Source organism: Salvelinus alpinus, chromosome 18, assembly GCF_045679555.1.
Source record: "Salvelinus alpinus chromosome 18, SLU_Salpinus.1, whole genome shotgun sequence".
Lineage (NCBI taxonomy): Eukaryota > Metazoa > Chordata > Actinopteri > Salmoniformes > Salmonidae > Salvelinus > Salvelinus alpinus.
This window is the reverse complement of record NC_092103.1, coordinates 26,821,020-26,843,842: the sequence shown is the minus strand read 5'-3', so window position 1 is coordinate 26,843,842 and position 22,823 is coordinate 26,821,020. Positions and strand designations below refer to the sequence as shown.

The 22,823-nt window shown below is 42.2% G+C and overlaps 1 protein-coding gene across 3 annotated transcripts in view; it reads right to left on the bottom strand.

Annotated features, from left to right (window-relative positions):
• pik3r1 (phosphoinositide-3-kinase, regulatory subunit 1 (alpha)) overlaps positions 1–22,623 on the bottom strand; it is a 55,742-nt gene extending 33,119 nt beyond the window's left edge. Inside the window, exons 1-2 of one of the 3 annotated variants that reach the window (XM_071350835.1) lie at positions 22,382–22,623; positions 10,753–11,436 (exon numbers count right to left, since the gene is read on the bottom strand). In XM_071350835.1, the coding sequence (XP_071206936.1) occupies positions 10,753–11,083 (331 nt within the window). In that variant the 5' untranslated portion in view covers positions 11,084–11,436; positions 22,382–22,623. The remainder of the gene's footprint in view (positions 1–10,752; positions 11,437–22,381) is intronic. The other 2 variants (XM_071350836.1, XM_071350837.1) reach the window with 2 other exon arrangements.
• Positions 22,624–22,823: the final 200 nt, after the last annotated feature.

Genomic DNA, 22,823 nt, shown 5'->3' with positions numbered 1-22,823 from the left:
ACCATGCCAAATCATATGTGAAGAATGCAACAAAGATGCAGAATAATCTGGCCAAGTGCATAAAAAGTTCCCTCAGCGCTCACAAGCAACCTCTGACAAAAGTCCCTCTACTTCTATTCGAGGTGAAAATTATGAATCAGACACCTTATCGATATCAATAGCTCATGGTTCTCCTGGAATCATAAGTAGTCAGAGGAACGTAGTCAGAGAAATGCTGATGAATGTCTTCCTCGAGCTGTGTATGCAACTGGTTCACCTCTGATGCGCACAGGCAATGTGTATTGGAAGAGATTTCTGAATGTTCTTCGCCCAGCATACACCCCTCCAACCAGACATGTTTTATCTACTCATTTGCTGGATGCAGAGATCAAGTGAAGGTCAAGCAAATCATAGAGAAAGCAGACTGTATTGCAATCATCTCTGGTGGTTGGTTGAATGTTTGTGAGCAAGGAATAATAAACTACATCATCTCCACCACTCAACCAGTATTCTACAAGAGCACAGACATAAGGGACACACCGGTCTCTACATTGCAGATGAGCTGAAGGCAATCAATGACCTTGGACCACAGAAGGTATTTGCACTGCTGACAGACAATTCTGCGAACATGAAGGCTGCTTGGTCTAAAGTAGGGGAGTCCTACCCTCACATCACACCCATTGGCTGTGCTGCTCATACATTGAATCTGCTCCTCAAGGACATCATGTCACTGAAAACAATGGATACACTCTACAAGAGAGCCACGGAAATGGTTAGGTATGTGAAGGGTCATCAAGTTATAGATGCAATCTACCTCACCAAGCAAAGTGAGAAGAATAAGAGCACCACATTGAAGCTGCCCAGCTGTCATCATGTTTGACAGTCTCTTGGAGGGGAAGGAGTCTCTCCAAGAAATGGCCATATCACAGTCTGCCGATATGGACAGCCCCATCAAGAGGATCCTCCTGGATGATGTATTGTGGGAGAGTGGTAAGCAGCCTGCAACTCCTGAAACCTATAGCAGTAGCCATTGCACAGATTGAGGGAGACAATGCCATCCTGTCTGATGTTCAGACTCTGCTTGCAGATGTAAGAGAAGAAATCCATACTGTCCTGCCCACTTCACTGTTGCTCCAAGCAGAGGAAACTGTAGTTCTGAAATACATCAAAAAGGGTGAAGACTTCTGCCTGAAGCCCATACACGCCGCAGCGTACATGTAGGACCCCAAGTATGCTGGAAAGAGCATCCGGTCTGGTGCAGAGATCAGCAAGACCTATGGTGTCATCACTACCGTGTCTCGCCAACTTGGCCTGGATGAAGGCAAGGTTCTTGGCAGTCTGGCGAAGTACACTTCCAAGCAAGAGCTTTGGGAAGGAGATGCAATATGGCAGTCGTGCCAACATATCTCATCATCCACCTGGTGGAAGGGACTTTGTGGATCTGAGGCTCTTTCCCCTGTTGCCGCATTCATCCTCCAAATCCCACCAACATCAGCCACCTCAGAGCGCAACTGGTCCTTGTTTGGGAACACACACACCAAAGCACGCAACAGGCTGACCAATACAAGGGTTGAAAAATTGGTGGCCATCCAGGCAAATTTGAGGCTTTTTGAGCCTGACAACGAGCCGACCTCAACAAGGTTGGAAAGTGACAGTGAAGATGAGGCCCCAGAGTCTGATGGACATTGAGGAGGTCCAGGGAGAAGACATGGAAGCCTGAGGAAGACAACCAAAGCTTTAGTTTGTAGACTATCATTTTACAGATAGATGTGTTGAAAACGTTTTTGGGAGATGTGATGGATCATTGGGGATCATTCAATATGCCCTTTCTTTTGTTGTTCAGTGAAATCATCCCATGTGAAGAGTCAACTCATTTAAAAGTTAAATTCGTAACTAAATTGTTTTTGTTTTTTATATCTATTGGAAGGATTTAATCATTTGCAATTATGTCTACTTATGATAAGGTAAAAGGTTTATGTTTCTGTCTCCATATGATATGGTAAATAAACTCAGCAAAAAAAAGAAACGGACCTTTTTCAGGACCATGTCTTTCAAGATAATTTGTAAAAATCCAAATAACTTCACAGATCTTCATTGTAAAGGGTTTAACCTCTTGACGCTAGGGGACAGCTGATTGTCCTCGCAGCGGCAGACCACGTGTAACAACACCTGCACAGGATTGGTACATCCGATCAACACACCTGGGGGACAGGTACAGGATGGCAACAACTGCCCGAGTTTCACCAGGAACGCACAATCCCTCCATCAGTGCTCAGACTGTCTGCAATAGGCTGAGAGGCTGGTCTGAGGGCTTGCAGACCTGTTGTAAGGCAGGTCCTCACCAGACATCACAGGCAACAACGTCGCCTATGGGCACAAACCCACTGTCGCTGGACCAGACAGGACTGTCAAAAAGTGCTCTTCACTGACGAGTTGTGATTTTGTCTCACCAGGGGTGATGGTCGGATTCACGTTTATCATCGAAGGAATGAGCGTTACACCGAGGCCTGTACTCTGGAGCGGGATCGATTTGGAAGTGGAGGGTCCGTCATGGTCTGCGGCGGTATGTCACAGCATCATGAGACTGCCTGCAATGGCAACAAGCTCAATATCAATGCTGTGCGTTACAGGGAAGACAACCTCCTCCCTCATGTGGTACCCTTCCTGCAGGCTCATCCTGACCCTCCAGCATGACAATGCCATTCCCCCCAGAAATGTCTGGAAACTTGCAGGTGCCTTGGTGGAAGAGTGGGGTAACATCTCACAGCAAGAACTGACAAATCTGGTGCAGTCCATGAGGAGATGCACTGCAGTACTTAATGCAGCTGGTGGCCACACCAGATACTGACTTACTTTGATTTTGACCCCCCTTTGTTCAGGGACACATTATTCAATTTCTGTTAGTCACGTCTGTGGAACTTGTTCAGTTTATGTCTCAGTTGTTGAATCTTGTTATGCTCATACAAATATTTACACGTTAAGTTCGCTGAAAAAAAACGCAGTTGACAGTGAGAGGACGTTTATTTTTTTGCTGAGTTTATATCCAATGCAAAAAACATCTACATTTAAATGGTATTAATATTCATTTGCATATATTTCCGTTACTTCCCACGGAAAGTTTCCACCTCTGAATATTCCCCAAAGTGTGCAACCTAATCACAGTCAATGGCAGCCACAGTATGCATTATGGGCTGAGGTATCAGCATAGGGGCCTGGGCGCAATAAGTCCCCTTTGGATCATTATAGAACTCCACACCCCCTCTCTCAACGTGAGGCTGGCTCTCACCATGGTACACATTCCTTTTACTGATGTTTGGCATATTTTACATCTCTCTCACATCTTCTCTTTCCTTCCTTCACCTCTATCCCCCTCCCTCTCTCGCTCTCCCGCTGTCTAATCCTGCTCGCAGACATGCTTCGCCTCCAGTAATAAGATTTGCCAATTCAGACTCCAGTCTCTAGAGGCGATCAAGTAATGAAACTCACATGTGCACGCTCTCATGCACACATGCCCATAAAAACAGGCCTTTTACTGGAATGCTGCCGGGCCAAGAGCAGTTTGCTGGGGGTTTTAAAAAGATAAATCAAATTACAATGTGGATAGGTTTGATTGTTGCCCTCAAATGAAGTTCTGTGCGTTTTGTGCTTTGGTGTTTGAATGTGATCAGCTCTAATTTGATGGCCTGATATGCACTTAGCATGTAGGGGGAAACCCCAGAGTGTAAAGTCTAGATGCAGAATAATCATATAAAACCCTATAGGTGTGACTTTCACATTCTTTTTCGACTGTAATACTTGTCATTATACTGACCTACTACATGAGTAGCATAAACCAACATAAAGGCTACATTTAGAATAAACAAAATACCACATCTTCAAAATAAAAACGGGGGAATCAAATGTGTAAAGTAGTCAACTACAGCACAGATGACCCAACACAGTGTGTGTGAAACAGTCACCATTCAGTTCCCTTTCACCGTGCATCCATTTGTCCTGCTGGCATTGTGCCCCAAGTTAATGCAATCAGCACTTAGTACAATTCTACTGATTCATCACAACGCCACAAATCAGTGCAGTCTGTGTGCCCCCCTCCACCAAAGGGGCGCCATTACCACCCCGACTATACCACAGCTGCCTTCAGCTCTATTGAGTTCCCACCACATTAGAGTAAACTATTCCAGCGGGCACATTGTAACTACTTGAATTGTGAGTTAGTTGGGTCTTTGACTTTAGAGGGGGTATGGCCATCTATCATAGGCTCCATATAATAAAGGCATATTTGAACATGGAGCAACCACCTGCCTACCACCCCAACCACTCCATGCCTGGTTTAAGGGAAAGTGTGCATTCTTTGTAGAACGAGGCAGCAATTCTCCTTCAGAAAAACAGCTCAATACAGCAATGCTCTTTGGCCGAGCACTAATTTGTCCACGACAATAAGATTTCTACATTATCTAAATCTCCAGCTATGCAGGCAGAGTGTACTTATTCACTCTCCTCATTCTCTCCCTCTTATTCCTGAGCTTCTCTTTGGTACAGCTACAAATGGGGCTAACTTTATTACTGTTTACTCTTAGCGGCTGGATACAAAACCCCCTTCCCTCTCCTACATGCTAACTATTCTCTCTACTTTAATACTGTACAGGCGTAGTTCTCAGAGTAAAGCGCCCTCTCCTCTCATTCTCTCGCGCTCTTCCTTTTTGTCTGCGTCACAAACGGTCACTTTAGCCTGCACTACTACGTTGCAAACTGTCTGTCCACATCGTGCACATTCACATGTATAAAAGCATGACCAACTACACAGTTCCAAAACAGCCACCACAGCATCCTAGCTAAGAAAAGGCATGAGTTTGCGCTTAGAAATAGGCTGATAAAATGCAGTCTTAGAGAAAAGATAAGGTGACTTACATCTGATAAGCATGCATGTCAAAAAAAGGTGTTTGGAAATAAATCCACGGTAACAGAGTGATTCTGAGACTCCGATTTGTCACTTGGAAATGTCAACAAAAAAACAATGATTGCAAAGTTAAATAAATCATACAACTCCATGCACAAGGACAACTTTTAACAATGTCTACTGAATATTTAGCAAAAACACATTTATTTGAACAGTGCAGATGCAAAGTTTGTTAAAAGAATGATGGCACAAACAGCACTGTTGCTAGTAATTACATTAAGAATTAAGTCACAATGGATTAGCTCGTTTCCATGAAACAGCTGCCTGTTAGCACTGTAAAAAAACACTACTGCCAACTTCTGGTTTGGAGTATTTTAACAAGGCTGAGTGCCTTCCCACTTCCAAGGTGTCTGCTGTGTGAACACAAAAGAGATTGACTGCCGACACTATCTATTCAGGGGTGCTAAGTACTTTGACAATCCTACCGGTGTCTGAGCATTTAGGTTACCACCATTCCCTTTAAGTTGAACGTGAGAGGGAAATTGTCTCCAAAGAATGACAAACTTGTAGGCCTACTTTGATAAGAATCCGGGACAATAACGGCATCAAATATTTCCTTGAGCAAGACGGAGCACGTAGCCTATGTGCCTATGTAGGGACTTGTTGGGGAACAATCAGTTTGGCAGAATTTACTTCAACCATTTCGAAGAACATTCTGAGAAACTGTTGAGACTGATAAAAGCCAGTGTGAATCATAAACATAGAACTTAACCCTAGAGCCAACCAATATCCAATTTTAGGATCCTATACCAATTTTTAAAGTGGAAATATTTGCAGAAAACCAATATATCTGCAAATATTTGTATTATTATAGCAACCAAAAAAAAATGCTTTCAATCAGAAAGCTGATTTCTTACATTTGAGGAAAGAACATTAACTTAAGCACCACATAACACTTTGAAGCACTAGAAAGGGACAATTCTTTAATAGAAGAAAACAGTTTAAGAATAAATTCTTATTTTACAACGATGGCCTACCCTGGCAAAACCCGGCCAATTGTGCGCCACAATATGTTACCCTAGCGAAAGGAGAATAAACTGCACTGATTCCAGCAAAAAATGTGCATAGGCACTGAAGCCTAAGCTCAACGACATGACACATTTTCAATGTATTGGTATTTAGTAGTGATGCAACGATATTACATTTTTGGCCGATACTGATATCTGATATTTTCCTTGCCAAAACAAACCCGATATCGATAGTGATAGCCAATATTTAAAAAATTTGCGACCTTAAGCATTCTAGTAGTTAAATAGTTAACACTCACACACACACACACGGACGCAGCTGTCTAAGGCACTGCATCTCTGTGCAAGAGGCGTCATTACAGTCCCTGGTTCAAATCCAGGCTGTATCACATCTGGGCGTGATTTGGAGTCCCATAGAGCGGCGCACAATTGTAAAATTCTATGAACTGCCCCCCCCCCCAAAGTGTTCTCTTCACATTTTTTCTATCAGTCCTTTCGGTGGATTAAATGTTGAGATACAAATACATCCGTAAAAGGATAATATCAGCTGATAATGTCGGTCAACCGATAAATCGGTTGGGCTCTACTTTACACTACACTAGTTTGACGACACACACCCCATGACACATATTTTTGCAGTGTAAAGAGGCGGATGTAGATTACAATCTCTTATTTCCGAACCACCGTAGGTAGTGTGGGACACATCTACACGACATACCCCCCTCTGAATGGTACAGGGTAAAGACAATGGCTCTCCAAAGCCACATGTCCCTGCAAGAATTAGGCCTTTGTTGTTGAAAATTAAAAAGGCATTTAAAATGTCCACACATTTGTGAATCGTTTCATTAAATCAAGTGTTCAGCATTACGTGCGATATGATTTACATGAGAAGCTCCTGTATAGTTTGAATAGTTATTCTTATTTTGTTTGTCTATATACACTATGGTATTTATGGTGTGCTAATAGCTGCATACACACGAAGCAGAAATGTGGCTTTGGCCACACCGTCTGCAATAAAGCACATAACAGATGTTTTTTTTTTTACCTATAGGCAAGCTATCAACCATCGCACATTATTCAAACGTTGTCAGTGGGAGGCAATTGGAATGTGAGAGATTTCACAATTGAATTGCGGTTAGAATATGCTATGTTATCAATGGGCTATCCAATTGAATGACGACAGTAGTCAGCACTATTGTCAGCTGGTCCCCACCACTAGGCTGGTGGTGACAAAGAAAACTCAGACACAAGTATGGCTGGTTATAAACCAGAGGGACATTCTAGTGCGCCGTTTTGTCACACAATAAACAACCTCAGCTGCATAAAATGGCCTCACAACACCAGGATCACATCAAACACTGTTTAAAATGTTCTACAAGGGAGGAGTTAGTAGGAAGATTTTCTGGTTCGAGCCAGCCAGACAAAATAAGTGAATGGAAGTTGTGAACTGAAAGTGACGCTTCCTTCTTCTCAGTGGTTTTCAGGCCCAGAGTGAAGGTTCTCTTTTCAAAGCTGGCTGGCTGGGTAAATGACTCAGTTGAGAGGCCTAGGAAAGGAGCAGCAGCATGCTGGTGTTTTAAAAAGACTGGGAGCTGGAATGAACCGGAATGCTTCTCCAAGCCCGGCCCAGCCCTCAATCGTTCTTTCCCTCTATCCACATCTGCTGCTCTGAAGTAAACCCCTGTGGCTCAGTGAGAGCAGAGGCCCCTTTCCAAGCCTACGCTCTCCTCCCTCCCACCCTCTCAGCAGGGACCGACTCAAAGAACATTATCAAAACATTTTTTTTAAAAAGAGGAGGGTGAGAGGAAAAAAGCTGAAGCACTGGAGGAAAGGAAGAAAGAGGGGATCTGCCAGATCCCTCAGTGGCAGGCAATAAATCACACTCTGAAGCAACAAGACTCGAACCAGCCCAGAGCCCTCCTCAGCCCCTTAGCCTCCCCAGGCCTTAGTTAGTCTCCACGCTTCCCAGCCCCTCTCCTTTCTCACCAGCCAGCCTGCAGCCCTGATCACTCAGCTCACCAATCCCGTTCCCCAGCCCCTTCCCTCCCACACTTCTCCCTCCCAGCCTCAAGCACTCTCTCCCCCTTCCCGTGACAGAGACTTTTCTTCTCCTGGTGCTACATTCACACTTGCTCTGGGCTCAGCGCTGCCACTCAACCACAGTCATGCCCATTCACCACATGTCCCCTTCACATATGGCTCCTCGCTCACCCTGCAAGCCCCAGCTAAAGAATTTCACAATCGCACCACAAAGGACAGGAAATGGAAACCAGGCCACCAGAGCCTGTTGTATAGGTGAGCTGACAGATCTACGCTAAGTCAGAGAGCCTGAATATACGCCACAGCATCTTTAAAGATGCATGTCTTTCTACTTACAAAGTCTTGTAGCCTCGAGTGACCATATAGAATTGTGTCGGTGTTGCCTGAAACAGCACGGGTTGTTTTGGTTTAATAATAGGTAAATAAATTTACATTTTTTTTTTTAAACATGACAAAAAAATGACATTTCAAAAGGTGTGATATGCAATCGCGTTGACTTGAGGCTTTTCCACAACACGAAGATGACTCTCGTCATCTTTTGTTAGCGGAATATCAACAAAAAAAACAGATTACAAAAGGTCAGAATGACAGATTTTCTTAGCCAGGCCAAAATAATCTCCCCAAAAATATACCCAATGCAAACAGACAGGCTTCCAGTTCAGATCTGGCCCATTTATTTAACGTGGATCAGTCAGTAGAAAATAGCATGACGGTAAAAAAATAATAATTGTGCCTACAGCAAAATTAAATATTTTCTCGATGCTGGCCAGGAGGAGTTTCAAAGAGGAGTTGTCCAGCAGTCCAACCACTGGGCTGGTACCAGGTGCTGCGCAGCACCACAATGCACTGGACCGGAGCCAAGCCCCATTGTCCTCCGGCCCTGGTTAGCATTCAGTGGGGCTATGTGAGCACTGCCACTTGTTATCAAAGATATCATTGTAGTCCCACCATGCGAGTCCCCTTTCTCAGCTAGTGTTTGACGCTGGGACCGAAACAAAAAGGAAAAAATGTCAACTGACTTGCTTGGGCTTAATGTAAAGAAATAAACTGTCAAGGAAATGGCTCCCTTGCAAACGTTGGCGCGTAGGCTACACCAATCTGACGTTTAGTAAACATTGTAGTAAACCGTTTAGCAATCATCACTTCCTAACAAATCATAATTGGAAACTTCACAGGATGCAATCGTTCCATTCAGCGTGACCAAAAAGCATACAGCCAGGTAGGCAACATAAAAAAAAAAAAAGCAAAATGTAATTTACCCATTCTCTATGATGAAAGAAGAGGGACAAAAAAAAAAACATGATTGTGACAATCGTGTGGACCCTTAATTTTGTAAATGTTAGGTTCTCTGCAATTACTGCGGCTTGAAAACACCTCTGCTTTTTTCCAACTCCAAGGCAACAGGTTTCCACAGGCCCTAATTGAAGGATGGATACGTAGAGATCTGTGACGCACATCTGCTAACCAAGTTAGCAATAAACTGGGCAGTAGTTCGAATGTCCAATCTTCTAAGAAGAGATAGGATAATACTAGACAAGAGATAGAATTGGCTAATACTTTGTAGATAGCCAAATGGATTGCCTCAGCAAATGCATCCAACACAACATAAAGTTAACATAAATCAGGCATTGTTTGCTTTGGTCTCTTACATAGATGTTTTTGGGGATCTATTTGACGTGGGGAGAGAACAAATCTAATAAAGGTTAGGCATTGGAATCCATAACTTTTTATCTTATATGATTTCAATATGAGGCGTCTACAATCTTATGTGTGTCCTAGCTACAACACAACCATGTGCAACACAATACTACCCTGGAGCAGAGAGTGTAAATGGAACCATGAAGTGAGCCCAATGGGTTGAATTACTACTGTGGTTTGACCAAATGGCTTCCACACACAGATTCTCAAATGGTGAAGGAACAAAGTCTGAAATGTCACAAATGCAGTAATGCACAAGGTCCATCCAACACAAATGTGAAGTTCTGTGAATAAAATGCAATGTTATAACATCAGGGTTGAGTCTTTCAAGTGCTTTCAAAAAAAAGCATACCACTGAGGGACGATTGAAATGTAAGGGGTAGGGTATTTGCAAAGCAGCCGACCATCTGGATTTGCTTTGTGGGTTTAAAAGTATTTTCGATTAAATCCAACAAAGGGGTTTGTAAGGGCTATCTAAAACTCAGTGGTAATGTTAACAAGAGTTTAGTCTATGTGAAGGATGAACCAATCCACCACCTCTACAGCAAGATTACATGTCAGTTTGGCTGCCTGCAAACCTATCGTGGATTAGCCTTTGGTTTGGCATTTTGTTTCAGCAACTGATTGTTAACGCAGGAGAAAAGAGGGCCTATTCAAACAAAACCTGCAATGGGGTTTGTAGGGCATGTAAAAAAAAATTATAAAGAGCTGGGATGATAACCGAAAATGATCGACAGACCAAATAAATACGTTTTCTAATATGTTTTTTGTTAATTGGACAATTGATAGATAAAATATTCAAAGCAGTAGTAGTAGTTTTAAGGTAAAACATAAATTACTATGGTGGACATTAATGTACCAACTTATCATTCAATTTATCGTTAGTGATAATTCAGTAAATGTATCATGATATGGATTTGTGTCTATATCACCCAGCTCAACATTTTACCCATGCAGTGTGAAATGTTTGAATTGTTTCTGTTTAGTTTTTTTGTTTACAATGTGAACATTGTTTTGTACTGTACAAATTACAACTGCATCCCAATACCAGGTCCCAGAAACCTTGTATTGGGGTTCGGTTGAAGAAGGCTCAGACTGTTTATCACTCACCTAGTTCATCACCAGAGTCAGCCATGGAGGAGCCCGGGGCCACGGGTAAGGGTCTGGGGGGTCTCGGCTTGGGAGTAGGAGGAGAGATCCTCTTCTTCCCAATGAACTCCACATATGTCCCTGGAAAGTCTCCCTTTTCCTGAGTGGTCTCATTAAAGCCAGGCAGCCAGCCAATGTCCTCTGGCCTTTCCTCCAGGCCGTCGCTGTACCCTAGGGCCACCAGGGTCCCTTTGGTCACTGTTAAGATGTCCCCCACATGGAGGTCAATGTCCTCCTCTCGCTCCTTCTTGTAATCATAAAGTGCCCTGTACTGATATCCTTCTGCGGCCATCGTAGAGACTTTTCACGGGTGTTTCTTGTTGTTGTTGGTGGTATATATATTATTTTAAATCAACACGGCTGTGAATAACTTGTTCGGGCAGGTTAGAGTTCCACCAATTAGTTACTCCTCAGGTTTTCCGAGAATATATTAACGGAGCAAACAAAAAAAGCCAAAAAAGCTAAACACAACAATTAATGAACATTCTAGCCCTCAATAGTTCTTTGGGTGATTATTGTGTTTTAACTTGTCTTCAGGTCATTCTCAAAGCTTGGTTATCCACTGCACCCCTATGGTGCCTCCGGCAGTGTTTCCATGAGTATATATGGCCCTTGCAGCAGTGGCCTTGAGAAGGTACACCTGACCTGCAATACAGAACAGAAGAAGCCATTTGCAACACATTGCGTAAGACTTATGATCACATACATTTAACAAATCTGTGGTGGCTACATGTACAAGAAAGGTACCAGCGAAATAGGGACAGTTCTAAATTGGTGGTGGGGGGGGTCCAATTTTTTTTTGGTGCTCTTGGGATGAGTTGTGTGTATATGTATATATATATATTTGTGGCCTGCTGGAGGTCATTTTGCAGGGCTCTGGCAGTGCTCCTCCATGCACAAAGGCGGAGGTAGCGGTCCTGCTGCTGGGTTGTTGCCCTCCTACGGCCTCCTCCACGTCTCCTGATGTACTGGCCTGTCTCCTGGTAGCGCCTCCATGCTCTGGACACTACGCTGACAGACACAGCAAACCTTCTTGCCACAGCTCGCATTGATGTGCCATCCTGGATGAGCTGCACTACCTGAGCCACTTGTGTGGGTTGTAGACTCCGTCTCATGCAAGCACCGCCAGCATTCAAAAGTGACCAAAACATCAGCCAGGAAGCATAGGAACTGAGAAGTGGTCTGTGGTCACCACCTGCAGAACCACTCCTTTATTGGGGGTGTCTTGCTAATTGCCTATAATTTCCACCTTTTGTCTATTCCATTTGCACAACAGCATGTGAAATTTATTATCAATCAGTGTTGCTTCCTAAGTGGACAGTTTGATTTCACAGAAGTGTGATTGACTTGGAGTTACATTGTGTTGTATAAGTGTTCCCTTTATTTTTTTGAGCAGTGTATATATATATATTTTGATCACAGGGGAGAGTAGTGCATTCTTTTCACTGGTTTATATTCACCATTTTGTAGGTTTTACGATACATTTTCTTCCATCCTAGCCCAACTTCCTTATCTCCTTGCTTGCACCTCCCCTATCAAGGTACTTTCCTTAGGCACTACGCTTTTCCGTGCGCTTACTATACCACAGGTCAATATAGTCCAATCCAACTGTCTATCCTGCCCTCTATTGACCATTCATAGTGACAATAGCGGTAGGTGGATTGTTTGTCCAGATCTGTAATAGGCTAACTTGCAATCATACCACATAAAATTAAAACGTGGCCTGTGGTTGTGAGGCCGGTTGGACGAACTACCAAATTCTCTAAAATTAAGTTGTAGGCAGCTTATGGTAGAGAAAGGAACATAAAAATGATCTGCCAACAGATCTGGTGGAGATTCCTGCAGTCAGCATGCCAATTGCACACTCCCACAAAACTTAAGACATCTGTGGAATTGTGTTGTGTGACAAAACTGCACATTTTAGTGGCCTTTTATTGTCCCCAGTACAAAGTGCACCTGTGTAATGATCATGCAGTTTAATCAGCTTCTTGATATCCTACACCTGTCAGGTGGATGGATTGTCTTGACAAAAGGCAAAAATGCTCACTAACACAGATGTAAACATTTGAGAAATTAGCTGTTTGCGCATATGGAACATTTCTGAGATGTTTTATTTCAGCTCATGAAACATGGGACCAACATTTTGCGTTTATATATATTTTTCCCCCAGCACAATTCCAGCATTTGAGGAATGTAAAGAGACTGTTACGAATCACCTAAAAGTTATGACATTCAGAGAATGCCTTCTAATACTGGGTACAAGGTAGGGAGGGATGTATTTTCTGTTTGTTACAATCGACAGCCTATTTGACTGGTGTTGAAAATGCAAACCATGATATTGAAACCTGTTGGTGGAAAATTTGTTGCATATACTTGATATAATTATAAATATAGCATCAAAATGTTAAATCTGATAGCCCCCTAGCTGATCATCGTTTGCAGCCAGCTCTGACCGTAGTGCAAAGAGACAGGCAGTGAGAGTGTCATCCGTGGCCCTACGCCCATAGCCATGCGTGACAGACTATGCCACAAAAGTATGCCAAAGTGGTCAAGTCAATATCCATGATTATCAACACAGGGTCATTAGTTATTGTTATTTCTGCACTGCTAGAGCTTCCCCGGTCAACTGTAAGTGCTGTTATTTTGAAGTGGAAATGTCTAAACGCAACAGCTTAGCCGCAAAATGGTAGGACACACAAGCTCACAGACCAGGACCACCAAGTGCTGAAGTGCATAAAAATCATCTGTCCACGGTTGCAATAATCACTACCGAGTTCCAAAATGCCAGCACAAGAACTGTTCGTTGGGAGCTTCATGAAATGAGTTTCCATGGCTGAGCAGCCGCACACAAGCCTAAGATCACCATCCACAATGACAAATGTCGGCTGGAGTGGTGTAAAGCTTGCCGCCAGTGGACTCTGAATCAGTGGAAACACGTTCTCTGGAGTGATGAATCACGCTTCACAATCTAGCAGTCCGACGGACAAATCTGGGTTTGGCGGATGACATCTAGTGGAAAGCATTCCCAGAAGAGTAGAGGCTGTTATAGCAGCAAAGGGGGGACCAACTCCATATTCATGCCAATGATTTTGGAATGAAATGTTCGACGAGCAGGTGTCCACATACTTTTGGTCATGTAGGGCACAAGGGGAGGGTCATGTGAAAATATTTGACGTTGAGGGATTATTTTATATTTTTTTAGGACACCCCCACCCTGAGTAAAAACACATTTGGTGATGACATTTCACTTATGTTATAAAATACATTTTACCAAGACAAAATATGATTCTTCATATTCGGAATCGCTCAGTTGGGACTTATTAACATATTAACATTATATCCCAAAAGTTGCATTTCGTAACCTAATACATCTGATAATAAGCACAGAGCTCTGTTGACAGAGCGGTGCCATTTGTCGCAGCGACTTGAGGATTTTACAGGTTGTGGTGGTCGTCTGCAAAGTTGTCGCAAAAAGAGAAATTAACATGACACAAGTTTAATTAAATGTAAAAGCTTGCAGTACACTCAGTGCTCCTTTGACATTTCACAGAGATATGCTTGTTAATCACAATTTAAAAAAAGCATATACTAAAATCAACATCCGTCTTACCTTTATATTTTTTATGTCCTCCAGATTTGAGAAGAAAGATAACTAGCTCAACGGTGAGACAAGCTGACAAAAATATATATTTTCCAGATTTTTAACCCCTCTTCTTACGGCCTCCAATGATTTAGTCGCCCTAATCTTGGCAATCATACAAGGGTAAAAACTCCAATAACTTTTGGACAGATGATAGAGACATGAGGTTTGGACCATTGCTTTTCTTAGAAAAGTATCTACACAAGTAACATATTTTACTATTAGTCAAAAGATGCAGTTTTGATTGGACACCCTACATAGTGGCTTGTTCCACTAGTGCCAATGAGTAGTTCTGCTGAATAAACCCAAAACTCAAACAAGCAGTTGTTGAATAAGCACTAATTAAAACCTTTTTAGGTTAACATAATTTATGAGATGGAATGCTAACATACAGTGGGGAGAACAAGTATTTGATACACTGCCGATTTTGCAGGTTTTCCTACTTACAAAGCATGTAGAGGTCTGTAATTTTTATCACAGGTACACTTCAACTGTGAGAGACGGAATCTAAAACAAAAATCCAGAAAATCACATTGTATGATTTTTAAGTAATTAATTTGCATTTTATTGCATGACATAAGTATTTGATACATCAGAAAAGCAGAACTTAATATTTGGTACAGAAACCTTTGTTTGCAATTACAGAGATCATACGTTTCCTGTAGTTCTTGACCAGGTTTGCACACACTGCAGCAGGGATTTTGGCCCACTCCTCCATACAGACCTTCTCCAGATCCTTCAGGTTTCGGGGCTGTCACTGGGCAATACGGACTTTCAGCTCCCTCCAAAGATTTTCTATTGGGTTCAGGTCTGGAGACTGGCTAGGCCACTCCAGGACCTTGAGATGCTTCTTACGGAGCCACTCCTTAGTTGCCCTGGCTGTGTGTTTCGGGTCGTTGTCATGCTGGAAGACCCAGCCACGACCTATCTTCAATGCTCTTACTGAGGGAAGGAGGTTGTTGGCCAAGATCTCGCGATGCATGGCCCCATCCATCCTCCCCTCAATACGGTGCAGTCGTCCTGTCCCCTTTGCAGAAAAACATCCCCAAAGAATGATGTTTCCACCTCCAAGCTTCACGGTTAGGATGGTGTTCTTGGGGTTGTACTAATCCTTCTTCTTCCTCCAAACACGGCGAGTGGAGTTTAGACCAAAAAGCTCTATTTTTGTCTCATCAGACCACATGACCTTCTCCAATTCCTCCTCTGGATCATCCAGATGGTCATTGGCAAACTTCAGACGGGCCTGGACATGCGCTGGCTTGAGCAGGGGGACCTTGCGTGCGCTGCAGGATTTTAATCCATGACGGCGTAGTGTGTTACTAATGGTTTTCTTTGAGACTGTGGTCCCAGCTCTCTTCAGGTCATTGGCCAGGTCCTGCTGTGTAGTTCTGGGCTGATCCCTCACCTTCCTCATGATCATTGATGCCCCACGAGGTGAGATCTTGCATGGAGCCCCAGACCGAGGGTGATTGACCGTCATCTTGAACTTCTTCCATTTTCTAATAATTGCGCCAACAGTTGTTGCCTTCTCACCAAGCTGCTTACCTATTGTCCTGTAGCCCATCCCAGCCTTGTGCAGGTCTACAATTTTATCCCTGATGTCCTTACACAGCTCTCTGGTCTTGGCCATTGTGGAGAGGTTGGAGTCTGTTTGATTGAGTGTGTGGACAGGTGTCTTTTATACAGGTAACGAGTTCAAACAGGTGCAGTTAATACAGGTAATGAGTGGAGAACAGGAGGGCTTCTTAAAGAAAAACTAACAGGTCTGTGAGAGCCGGAATTCTTACTGGTTGGTAGGTGATCAAATACTTATGTCATGCAATAAAATGCGAATTAATTACTTAAAAATTATACAATGTGATTTTCTGGATTTTTGTTTTAGATTCCGTCTCTCACAGTTGAAGTGTACCTATGATAAAAATTACAGACCTCTACATGCTTTGTAAGTAGGAAAACCTGCAAAATCGGCAGTGTATCAAATACTTGTTCTCCCCACTGTATATAAATAAAAAAGTGCATTGATATACATTTGTTTATGCTGTTCATCCATGTTGAATGCCAATGAAATACTGTAGTGTTTAATGCAGTGGTTCCCAAACTGTTGTAATAGTAGAATGCACAAGGTGCAATTTCGAAATTGGGTAATGCATCAGCAGTTTTGCTTGTCATGTAAGTCATTGCAGAACTTAGAGAGCTAATTTACTAATGTTACAGTCCCCACTACAACACCAAAATACATAAACACGTAATATTGTCCTTGAAACATTTAAAATTGAAATACTCTACAATTCCATTCATTCCTATGGAGGACTGGTTTGTGCAACATTTGCCTATTATTCATTTCCAAATTCTTCAAGCTCTGTCAAATTGGTTGTTGATCATTTTTCAGGTCTTGTCATAGATTGTCAAGTAAATTCAAGTCAAAACTGTAACGCGACCACTCAGGCACATTCACGGTCTTCTTAGTTAGCAACTCCAGTGTAGATTTGGCCTTCTTTTAGGTTACTGTTCCGCTGAAAGGTGAATTCATCTCCCAGTGCCTGATGGACAGCAGACAACCAGGTTTAACTCTTTTTATTTATTTATTTAACTAGGCAAGTCAGTTAAGAACAAATTCTTATTTACAATAACGGCCTACCCCGGCGCCCTATGGGACTCCCAATCTCGGCGGATGTGATACAGCCTGGATTCGAACCAGGGACTGTAGTGACGCCTCTTGCACTGAGATGCAGTGCCTTAGACCGCTGCGCCACTAAAACAAAATAAAAAATGTAAATATTTGTCACATGCGCCAAATACAACTGGTGTAGACTTTACCGTAACACGCACAAGAATGGAGCTATATACAGGGAGTACCTGTACCAGATCAAGGTAGGACGTATTGAGGTAGATATGTACATGAAGGCAGGGTAAAGTGACTACGCATCAGGATAGATAAGAGTAAAATAAAGAATAGAGTAGCAGCAACAAAAGTGTATGTGTGTGTGTGCGCGCGCGCTTTGGGATAGTATTCAGACCCCTTGACTTTTTCCTCATTGTTACATTACAGCCTTATTCTAAAACGGATTAAATCGCCCCCCTCCCCCCCCTCAAAATATTCAAAATAAAACTGAAATATCACATTTACATAAGTATTCAGACCTTTTACTCGGTACTTTGTTGAAGCACTTTTCGCAGAGATTACAGCCTCGAGTCTTCTTGGGTATGACGCTACAAGCTTGGCACACCTGTATTTAGGGAGTTTCTCCCATTCTTCTCTGCAGATCCTCTCAAGCTCTGTCAGGTTGGATGGGGAGCGTCGCTGCACAGCTATTTTCAGGTCTCTCCAGAAATGTTCGACCGGGTTCAAGTCCGGGCTCTGGCTGGGCCACTCGAAGAACATTGAGACTTGTCCCGAAGCCACTCCTGCGTTGTCTTGGCTGTGGGCTTGGGGTTGTTGTCCTGTTGGAAGGTGAACCGCCGCCCCAGTCTGAGGTGCTGAGCGTTCTGGAGCAGGATTTCATCAAGGATCTCTCTGTACTTTGCTCCGTCTCCCAGTCCCTGCCGCTGAAAAACATCCCGACAGCATGATGCTGCCACCACCATGCTTCACCGTAGAGATAGTGCCAGGTTTCCTTCAGATGTGACGCTTGGCATTCAGGCCAAGGAGTTCAATCTTGGTCTCATCAGACCAGAGAATCTTGTTTCTCATGGTCTTGAGAGTCCTTTAGGTCACTTTTGGCAAACTCCAAGCGGACTGTCGTGCCTTTTACTGAGGAGTGGCCTCCGTCTGACCACTCTACCATAAAGGCCTGATTAGTGGAGTGCTGCAGAGATGGTTGTCCTTCTGGAAGGTACTTCCACCCCCACAGAGGAACTCTGGAGCTCTGTCAGAGTGACCATTGGGTTCTTGGTCACCTCCCTGACTAAGGCCCTTCTCCCCCGATTGCTCAGTTTGGTGTCACAGCCAGCTCTAGGAAGAGTCTTGGCGGTTCCAAACTTCTTCCATTTAAGAATGATGGAGGCCACTGTGTTCTTGTGGACCTTCAATGCTGCAGACATTTTTTGGTACCCTTCCCCAGATCTGTGCCTCAACACAATCCTGTCTCAGAGCTGTACGGACAATTCCTTCGACCTCATGGCTTGGTTTTTGCTCCGTAATGCAGTGTCAACTGTTGGACCTTAAATGGAAAGGCACACACCTGTCTAAATTAGGGCCGATTTCAAGTTTTCATAACAATCGGAAATCGGTATTTTTGGGCGCCTATTTTCTTTTTTTTCTTTCTTTTTTTACACCTTTATTTAATCATTATTTAACTAGGCAAGTCAGTTAAAAACACAGTCTTATTTTCAATGACGGCCTAGGAACGTTCTGCCTCGTTCAGGGGCAGAACGACAGATTTTTAACCTTGACAGCTCGGGGGATCCAATCTTGCAACCTTACAGTTAACTAGTCCAATGCTCTAACACTGATTACATTGCACTCCACGAGGAGCCTGCCTGTGCCGCGAATGCAGTAAGCTAAGGTAAATTGCTAGCTAGCATTAAACTTATCTTATAAAAACAATCAATCAATGACTGTCATTGCTCCAATGTGTACTTAACCATAAACATCAATGCCTTTCTTAAAATCAATACACAAGTATATATTTTTAAACCTGCGTATTTAGGTAAAAGAAATCCAGGTTAGCAGGCAATATTAACCAGGTGAAATTGTGTCATTTCTCTTGCGTTCATTGCACGCAGAGTCAGGGTATATGCAACAGTTTGGGCCGCCTGGCTCTTTGCGAACTAATTTGCCAGAATTTTACGTAATTATACATAACATTGAAGGTTGTGCAATGTAACAGGAAATTTAGACTCATGGATGCCACCCGTTAAATACGGAACGGAATAAACGTTTTGTTTTCGAGTTGATAGTTTCCGGATTAGTCAAAGGTATATGGTTTAGAGAGAAATAGTCAACGCGTTATAATTCCTGTAATAACTTGTGGCTGAACTTGAAAGGGGTTTCTTTGTTATTTTACCGTTCATGTCTTCCATAGAGAATGTCTTGATCTACTTCAAATAAGGTCTGTGTTTCGTGCAGGCTTAAACCGCCTCGACGTTTTGATACCTGTGTAAATCTCACTAGGATAAGGTAACGTTTGTCAACATATTTTCATAAATACACTCTACAAAAAAATGTATCTTCGCTTATATTTAGCCAATATTGATCAGAGTTACCTTGTCCTATGGATATCTACACAGTTATAGAATTGGCATGGTGGTGTAAGCCTACACAAAACACAGACCTTATTTTAAGTGAATCTAAAAATATCCTATGGAATAAATGAAGGAACCCGCTTTTCAGATTTTGCTAGGTGTCATGGCAATTATGACTCGCACTTTGGTCGTCAATTCTTACCATGCCCATTATTAAAATAGGATTTCCTGCATATAGAAATTACAGTTTTTGTTTTCAACATTCATCACAGGTAACTTACTCTATTTTTATTCAAACAGTTGAGAGTATTTGTCTCCTAAGCAGACTCTTCAGTATCATTGTCACTTCAGAGCTGTGTGTGTGTGTGTGTATTTATGTATTATATTAAGTTAAAATAAAAGTGTTCATTGTTCATTCAGTATTGTTGCAATTGTCATTATTACAAAAATGTGTGTGTGTGTGTAGGATATATATATATATATATATATATTTTTTTTTTAAATATTTTTTTTATAAAATCGTCATCGGCTTTTTTTGTCCTCCAATAATCGATATCGGTATCGGCGTTGAAAAATCATAATCGGTCGACCTCTAGTCTAAATCATGTCCAATCAATTGAATTTACCACAGGTGGACTCCAATAAAGTTGTAGAGGATGATCAATGGAAACAGGATGCACCTGAGCTCAATTTCAAGTCTCATAGCAAAAGGGTCTGAATATTTATGTAAATAAGGTATCTGTTAATTGATATACATTTGCAAAAATGTCAAAACTTTTTGGGGTTTGTAATTATGGGGTATTGTGTGTAGATTGATGAGGAAAATGTATTATTGAAATACATTTTAGAATAAGGCTGTAACGTAATGTGGAAAAAGGGAAGTGGTCTGAATGCTTTCCAAATGCACTGTATGTGTGTTTGTGTTGTGTCGTTATTCGTGTGTGTGTGTATGCAGGTTATATGAATGTGTGTGGGTTGCCTGTGCATAGCTCGATACCGTTTATTTTTTTATACTGAAAAACCCCAGTCCTTAACGACAACAAGCATACCCATAACATGATGCAGCCAGCACTATGCTTGAAAATATAGAGAGTGGTACTCAGTAATGTGTTGTATTTGCCCAAAACATAACACTTTGTATTCAGGACAAAAAGCCACATTTTTTGCAGTATTACTTTTGTAATTTATTGCAAACAGGATGCATGATTTGGAATATTTTATTCTGGACAAGCTTCCTTCTTTTCACTGTCAATTAGGTTAGTATTGTGGAGTAACTACAGTTGTTGATCCATCCTCAGTTCTCCCATCACAGTCTTTCAACTCTAACCGTTTCAAAGCCACCATTGGCCTCATGTGGTTTCCTTCCTCTCCGGCAACTGAGTTAGGAATGACGCCTGTATCTTAGTTGTGACTGGGTGTATCGATACACCATCCAAAGTGTAATTAATAACTTCACCATGTTCAAAGGGATATACAACATCTGCTTCTTTTATTTTTACCCATCTACCAATAGGTGCCCTTTGTGAGGCATTGGAAAACCTCCCTGGTCTTTGTGGTTGAATCTGTGTTCACTGCCTGACCGAGGGACCTTACAGATAATTGTATGTTGGGGTACAGAGATGAGGTTGTCATTCAAAAATCATGTTGAACACTTGCACACTGAGTGAGTCCATGCAACTTAATAAGACATGTTTTACTCCTGAACTTATTTAGGCTTTCCATAACAAAGGGGTTGAATACTTATTGACTCAATACATTAAACATTTTTATTTTTTATTCATTTGTAAAAAATAAAATAATCAAAGAACATAATTCCACTTTGACATTAAAGGATATTGTGTGTCTAGGCTAGTGACACAAATCTCAATTTAATCCATTTGAAATTCAGGCTGTAACACTACAACATTTGGAAATAGTCAAGGGGTGTGAATACTTTCTGAAGGCACTGTATATCAGTGCTTCCAACTTGTTTGGCTGATCCCTCCTTGTGACCCTGTTGGATTCATGTCCAACCGTGTCACAGGTGTGATCAGCAAATAGTGAAAAATGTACTACTTCAATTTGCCCATGCTGTCAGACGCTATAATGGCACAGCTACAAAGATGAGTCCTCTAGCTATCTCTATAGTATACAGTAACCTCTCCCATCTTCTAGAATGAGAATGTTTTTGTTGATGTTTAGTGTCTTCTCACTTTTGTTTATTTCCCTTGCTTTGCTCATGTAAACATAAAGTCCCTCTGAATTGAATAGCTACAGTGGGTAACTAACGTCAACTAGTGGCTTGGTAGTTTACCAGAGACAATTGGCTTTAGGTTTAACTCAAATTACGCCTGAAATGTTGACAGCTAGTTAATTGGTAGCTAAATTAACATTTACTAGGCTGAAAAGCTTTCACCCAAGTCTAACTTTGTCATGCTTGATAATGACTTTAACGTTTGGCATGAATAACAACTTTTCATTGAATTATCAATATACTGAGGACGATCAATCGAAGTCCAGCAGTGCAGTGGTCGGCTTGTCCCTGTCGTCGCGAGCAAGTACAATTGGGTAACAAATTCCGTTGTAATCAAACGTGTACTACTTTATTTAATAAGTAATATGACGTTATATGGCATGACAATAAATTCACAGACGTCTTTAACTACAAGTAAAACTATGAGATATCCAGTATGCTAACGTGGCATTTAATGCTAACTAGCTACTGTGCTAACGTGTTAGCCTAGCTAACGAGCTACTGTACATACATAATAAAAGCGCACAACTCACTTGCATGAAGGGGGCCCAGGTTGAATAGAATGAATCCTCCTCTCTTTCCGTGTGGACACACTACTCCACTCTGATACCAAACATAGAACGTTAGCCACACAAAGACAACGCCAAAAGCCTCTGAGAGTAGCTATAACGTTTTCGAACAAATTAGTCCAGGACTTAAAAAGTGGGTTTTAATCTTATTTGCTACGCTCGTACTCTGTCAACAGACAGGACGACTCCGCTCGAGCGAATGCATTGGTTTAAGTTTCAACTAGGGGCATGGCAGTGGACTGGCGGGGTCACTCGTTCACTGGCACGTCAATCCAAATACGTCATCATAAGAGTAGCTATACCCTGCCCTCTCTGGGTAGCATGTCAAGAGCTTGGAGTGTGATTGGTTATTGAGACTACACGCGAGCAGCACACACATGAAACACCCATAAGATAATTAAGTAAC